General features: G+C 43.4%; 1 protein-coding gene across 1 annotated transcript; it reads right to left on the reverse strand.

Moving 5' to 3' along the window:
- Positions 1-3,112: 3,112 nt before the first annotated feature.
- LOC132008041 (thymosin beta-4) lies at positions 3,113-5,224 on the reverse strand. Its single transcript, XM_059386445.1, has 3 exons — positions 5,116-5,224; positions 3,931-4,044; positions 3,113-3,519 (listed from the first exon to the last, which is right to left on the reverse strand). Exons 2-3 carry the CDS (start codon positions 4,028-4,030, stop codon positions 3,485-3,487), a joined length of 135 nt encoding a protein of 44 aa, XP_059242428.1. The 5' UTR covers positions 4,031-4,044; positions 5,116-5,224; the 3' UTR covers positions 3,113-3,484.
- Between the last annotated feature and the right edge of the window lie 1,652 nt (positions 5,225-6,876).

Here is a 6,876-nt window from a genome sequence, read left to right on the forward strand (position 1 = left end):
ATATATCTACATGAAGGTCTAAGAAACTTATTTTTATCATTCTTGCAACTTTTTTGTAAACTTGGAAGTTTTTAAAGTATAAGGTTAATTAATGAAAGGATTACATGAAAATTTTGTGAGAAATTTTCACACCAAACTGAGAAAGCAGTGCTGTGTTCTAAGCCTGTGTTGAGATTATGGACCCTGGAACAGAAAGCTGTATGTCATATCAGGTGTTACCATCTATCTGGGATTCCTGCATGGCAGGGAAGAGCTCAGAAATGAAAGAACAGACCTCTAGTCTTTAGAGTGAAGTCCAATATCATAGCTTGTGGTGAAAAATCAAAACAAGGGATTTCAAAGTGAATAAGGTTAATGAATAGGGAGGACAAAGTTCTCTCCTCAGTGTTCTAACAAGTATGGCCAAGACTCATCCTCATTATGTGGCCTGTATTCCTTATCGCTGAAGTATAGGAATTCATTGCACCTCAAAATTTTTCTAAAGTCCTATGGATTCCCTCTATATCCACCAAGTATCTTCCAAAGTCCATCTTCAGGATTTTTGAACAGATATTCATGAGAAAGTGAATAAAATGTGCTAGTCACATGGTATATTTTATCATTATTACTGCTATTATCATTATCTCCAGGCAACAGAAGAAAGTGAACTGATCAACTCCTTCAAACGTAATTAGCCAAAACAATAAATCCTACAGTGATAGATGGATGAAGAGCTAAATTAAGCTCAATAGTATACAAACTGTAGAAATTATTTCTTTGCTAGCTGATGAGTAACTTTGAGTACACATGCAGTGAATGTCACATCCCTGTGCACCCAAATGTTCATAGCAGCAATGTCCACAAAAGCCAAACTATGGAAAGAACCTAGATGTCCATCAACAGATGAATGGATAAAGAAGATGTGGGATATATATACAATGGAATACTATGCAGCCATCAAAAGAAACGAAACCTTACCATTTGCAACGATGTGGATGGAACTAAGAGGGTATTATAAGTCAATCGAAGACAACTATCATAGAAGTTGGGGAGGGTATAGGCAACGGTGAGTGCTGTGAGATGTGTAAGCCTGATGATTCACAGACCTGTACTCCTGGGGCAAATAATACTTTATATGGTAATAAACATAATTTAAAAAAAAGAAAAAGAAAGAAAGAGTACCCACTCCAAGCTTTTAAGTTTGGTTAAATTCCCATAGGGATTAAAAAATACCCTTAGCCTTTAGTGGTCAGGTTGGAGGGTGGGTATGAGCCTGGGTGGCTTAGTCATTTGGGATCGTGATCCCAGGGTCCTGGAATGGAGTCCCATGTCAGGCTCACTGCTCAGTCGGGAGTCTGTTTTCCTGTTTTCCTCTTGCTTGTGCTCTGACGAATACATAAAATCTTAAAAAAAAAAAAAATACCCTTAGGCCTTCTAGGAATATCCTCTCCCTCTCCAGGGACGAAAGTTTTTTTCTCCCCTTCCAAAAATTTTAAATTTCTTCCACCCACCTCCCATCCATAGTATGCAAAGTGAATCTAATTTATCCATGCAGGGGAAAAAGTGCATTGGGCCTTTTTTCAACACAAGTCTCTGGATTTTGCCCTTACCACTTATCTATTCTCTATCAAGCTAGCTTAGGAACTTCCTGTTTTAGTCACAGGCACAGAGCCCCTTGCACTGCAGATAAGCTTTTGATGGTCTGGTTGATTGTCTAAACCATAGGCAAATCATTTCCTGTGTATTTCTCAAAATAAGTGTTGAGCAAAGGAAATGAAACTGGCTTAATAATCATGAGCAATTTGCACCTTCCCTCACTCCTACCATCATTCCCCACCTGTTTATCAAGTATTTTTGAAAGTCATTATCTGGAGAAAATGTTTAATTTCTTAGACATGTACATTGCATATGTGAGATAGTAAGTAAACTACCATCTTTAAATTCGGTTGCTTTTGTATGTACACTGTTCCTCAGTTCTTAGTAAGAACTTAGTTCTTAGTTTAAGACTTAAGAACCTGAGACACCTGGGTGGCTCAGTTGGTTAAGGTCATGATCTCAGGGTCCTGGGACAGAGCCCAGCATCAAGCTCCCGGTTCAGTAGGGAGTTTGCTTCTCCCTCTGCCTAACACTCCTCATGCTAGTGCTGATAAATAAAAATTTAAAAAAGAAAAAAAAAAAAAACAACAACACAGGATTCTATTCAGGATTGTGTTTACAATTTAAACAATAAAATTAAGATGTAGGTAACATTCTTTTTCTCAAATGACCAAAAACAAAGGCTATACTTTTTTACCTACCATTGAAAGAATTTGAAATTAATGTTAATAAACCTGGAAATTAGTCAAATAGTTCATATCAAACTAAACTTAGTTCAAATGTCAGTGATTTGTACTAAGTAACTGTTCAAGATACAGGGATTTTTAATTACTCAAATTAGGAAACTCAATTATTCCAAAATTCTCACTAATGGAATGTGTATTTATCATTTTCCAGAAAGCAAATACCATTCTAATTAAAAATGAGATAATTGTGAATCACAAGTGCATTAATTCCTTTTTAAGCAATTGTTAATTTTGCTCATTTTTCATGACAAGATTGCTTGAATTCTATGTATGCCAATGCCAGCAACTGATTAAATAACCCAAGTTCAGTTTGATACCAGAAATATACCATAAAAGCTGCCACCTTTTCTTGATTATATAATTCAGTTACCTTATCAAAAATTTTAAGATTGGAAGTATTTCCAGAGACTGAGAATCAGAAAAAGCATGAAGGGTGGGGGGGGGGGGGGGTCAGAGAGAGAAGCACACTCTCCGCTGAGCTAGGAGCCTGATATGGGACTGAGACTCCAAGATCATGAACTGAGCAGAAGGCAGTCACTTAACCAAGTAAGCCATCCAGGTGTCCTGCAAGTATATTCTTGATAAAACTTTGATACTGTTCATGGGAATTAGGTCAGCATAAGAAAATGATTTCTCAATTAACTAATCTGTAGGATGTATTTTATGTATCTGAGTAAACCCATTTTCCCAAATCATCAGATGTTTGTCACTTATTTTTGCCCCATGAGACCAAGTAGTAGGTTCTCTTGCATGGACTTCAGGTGAGAATAAAACACTCTTCCCAAACAAACCACATTTTAAACTTTTTATTTGCGTATTAAAAAATTGTGCATTCCAATACTTAAAATCATTCAAAGAAAAAAATGGCACTCTGACTAAACTGCAGTTTACTGCCCGGCAAGACACCTAGGACCAGCTTAGTTTTTACTAGTTGTGTCCACCCAGCTTCTTCCTTCGCCGGCAAACAAGTTATTTTCCTTCCTCTGCAGATGTATAGGAGGTTTGGCTTCCCAGTCAGTAGTTCAGACTCTTTGATAAGAACGAGGGGACCAGTCATTTAAACTTGATCCAACCTCTTTGCATCTTAAAAGTTAAACAGCTAAAAAGAAATAAGAAGGCAATGCTTGTGGAATGTATAGTGCATATCAGCGGCGCCCGCCTCATTACGATTCGCCCGCTTGCTTCTCCTGTTCAATCGCTGTGACAGATAAAGAAAAAAAAAAAAAAAAAAAAAAAAAAGATGGAGTGAGCTCATTAGGCAGACTCAGTACAGCCTAGTGTTAAAGTGTAAGATTATCATACTTTTCGTTTACAGTTATCTTCCTATATCACAAAAATCCAAGTATTAAGTCATACCATCGTGGAAATAGGACCATTAAAAAACCATTTAACAGATAAAATGGCATAGTGCATAATATAGTATGCCAAACATCCCATCATTATTAAAAAAATTAAAGCCCTGTCGTTTGTTGGCGGCAAAAAATTCTTAATTAACCTTTCCAGACCACATTTTTACAAAAACTGTCAGCTCCTCCCCCGCACTCCCAGGTTCCCCACCCCCCCTCCCTCTCGCCCAACATTTTTCTCTGGGGTGGGGGGGGGGGCTTACTTTCTTTTGAAGGCAGTGGATTTTTCTCTTGTGTTTCTGTCTTCTTCAATTTCGACTTATCGAATTTCTCAATCTCAGCCATATCGGGTTTGTCAGACATGGTTGCAGAGGAAGCTGCATATACAAAGCCGAGAGGGGTTGAGATCGAGCGAGCGATCCACCCTTGTCTCCCCCGGCTCAGAAATGCGCTTTTGCCCTCGCATCCCCCGCCTGAAACCCCACCTCTCCCTCCTTCCGCTTTCATGGAAGGCTACAGCTCGTCCTCTTGCTACACACAAAAAGAGAACCCCTCTTCATTATTTCCAAATGCGGGGGAACAAACTGGGAAGATCGCCGCCTCATTAGGAGGCGAATCTTCCCCAATAGGGAGATTGACTATCGTGGGTGTCCGTTACAATGTCCCAAATTGAAATCTGGCTAGAAGAGTGAAACCATGTCAAGTGGGGTAGGGGTGGGGGGTGGGATCGAGGAGAAATTCTTAAAATGAGGCCGAGGCTGCACAATGCTTCCATTTTACATGGGTCTCCCCCAGAGATGCGGGCCCGTGCTGCTTTTCTCCTCTGCTCACAAAGGCGGCAGCAGCAGCCGGCACCCCGACCACCGCCCTACCGCCGCCTAGCTCGCGCTCAACAATGCAGCCGGCCGCCCACAAAGCGGCCCCACACCCCGAAAACCAGCCCTGACCTGCGTTTACCGGCAATTCGGCAACCCCAGCACCCATTCCCCTGCAAGAAGGGTTGGATGTCCGTCCTCCCCATTATGGCCCAGCCACCCTAAATCTGGACAGACGGGAGTGCAAGAAGCCATCACAGACTACAGGAAAAACGTTAATTGTCAAAGCTCCCGGCTCGGGTGGGTGGGTGTTAGAACAAAGGATTTTTCTGTTCCAGCTCCATCACCCGCTAAGAGGCAGTGCAGAATGCCCGGGGTGGGATGGGGGGGGGCAGTGGGTAGGAGAAGAAAAATGCTCCCTCGGAGCTGCACGGCCAAACGCCCGGTTTGGGGGGGTGGTCTTTAGACCACCAAGTTCTCGACCCCGTACCCCAGCATCTGGAAGGGCCTGGCATTCCCTAGGCCCCAAGGCAGGCTTCCCGGGAGGACCCCTGGGCTGGGCTGTAGGGACGCCTCCGCAGGGCGACGGGCGCGAAGGGACCGAGGGCAGCAGGCAGGGGCCCCGGGGCTCACCGGAGCGAGGAGCGCGAGCGAGAGAAGACCGGTCTGCTCAGGAGCCGCCGCCGAATGCCGGGCGGGGCGCGCCGCGCGCTGCTTTATGCACGCTCGTATGTAAATGAGGTGACGTCACCCGCTGGCCCGCTTAACTCCTTCGCGCCTGATCTCCGCCCGGTCCGGGGGCCGGCCTGGCGTTTGGGGGACCCCCGCCCGGCGTGCACCGGTGCACCCTAACCGCCACGATGGCGGAAAATTAAAAGGAGCCAAAGCCCCCTCCCCCCAGCGCTTCCTGCATCCTGCGTTTCCCCCGCCTCCTGTCTATTTTATCATAATGGATTTTTGCAACAGCCGCGCAAACCTGCTCTTGGGGACGGGGCAGGGTAACTGAGGGTTTGGCCGGTACCTAGGGGCACAGGCATTCCCTCACTGCGAAGCCGGCGTTGTCTGGTGCGGACATCCCCGGGCGAGGGCGCGGTGGCCGCGCTGGAGGGCCTCGCCCACTGCAGGGGTGCGATTCCTGTGACTCAGCTTTCGAGCGGGCCGAGGGCCTTCGCCCCACCCCGGCCCTCTTTCTCTCCTCAGCCGGCTTCTCCTGAAATTGGTTCTTATTTTTAAGTTTCCTCACGGTAACATGTATGGTTTTTTCATCGCTATAATTTCTGTGAGCACCCGAATCAAAATGTCAAGTTGAAGTTGTACGGATTTTAGGCGAGCAAGGAGGAAGTTCTTTTTCTTTTCTGTTCCTTATTTTTCTAAACATGAAAGTGATTGCTAACAAGCCCCTGTTGAATCTCATCTCTTAAAGTTGACCATTTAATTAAAAAATCAAATTCTACATTTTAAAGGGAGCATTTTCTGCAAAGGATGTTTTTGAATTTTGCTGCTCTAAGTAACATCTCTCAGATTTACATGAAAAGCAGTTTTCAAAATGGCACCGTATTGAATACTACTGACTCCTTTGCTCTTTGAACTGTTATAAATGCCGTACTTTGCACCAATAAATGGCAAATGAAAGAAAAACGACCAAAGATTCAAAAACTCCTACTTGAGATTGTTTTGAAACACAAAGTAGTATGAATAACACTCCTGAGGAAATGTTTCCAGAAACTCTTTTCCTAATCATGTATACGAGAAAATTCGTCTTGCTGGGAACCAGAGTCAAGTGTTAAGTAGACTCTTAAAACCCACTGCAGAAGCAGCTCCAACTTCCTTATTTATTCATCCATTTCATTTCCTTCTGGGGAAGGGAGAGTTTGGTGACTGACTAGTTCCCTAGTTCATGCTCTGATGGGAAGCTGCAATTCTACTATCTGAATGGGAGCACTGGACCCTTTTTCTGGACATTCGGTTTTTTTCAGACACAGGATGTCACCTCTCTGGTTACACATTTCCATAACCCTATGCTACCTAACTGGTTAGAAAGCCTATTTAAATAATGGACACTCAGAAAAGATCATGCAAGATGAATTTTTGGCCCATTTCATCTGGCAGCTACATTATATAATTTCTATAGGCTCTTCCACTTTGCCTCATTTGCCCGCAGTGAAAATGCACTTCTTTCCTCCCTGGTGTCTCTGGCTACACATGAATATCACCCATGGATTTTCTTTAGAAAGGGTTAGGTCTTGCACAGCAGTTATCTACAAAAGAAAGAGAAGAGCTGAAACTTGTAAACATCTAGAGAACTGGTAAAAAGCAGCCTTCTGGGTTATATGAATATTGACAGAATGAGTGGAAGAGAAAGAGGAGACAACTCTCTGAAAGGAAGAAAGTCTA

This window comes from Mustela nigripes, unplaced genomic scaffold (assembly GCF_022355385.1).
Source record: "Mustela nigripes isolate SB6536 unplaced genomic scaffold, MUSNIG.SB6536 HiC_scaffold_20, whole genome shotgun sequence".
NCBI classification, from domain to species: domain Eukaryota; kingdom Metazoa; phylum Chordata; class Mammalia; order Carnivora; family Mustelidae; genus Mustela; species Mustela nigripes.

Bases quoted from the DNA above. Each gene is read 5' to 3' on its own strand.
- LOC132008041 (XM_059386445.1), bottom strand. From the start codon at position 4,030: ATGTCTGACAAACCCGATATGGCTGAGATTGAGAAATTCGATAAGTCG. The intron at 3,520-3,930 runs GTAAGCCCCCCC...TATCTGTCACAG, and splicing joins TCCACTGCCTTCAAAAGAAA to CGATTGAACAGGAGAAGCAA.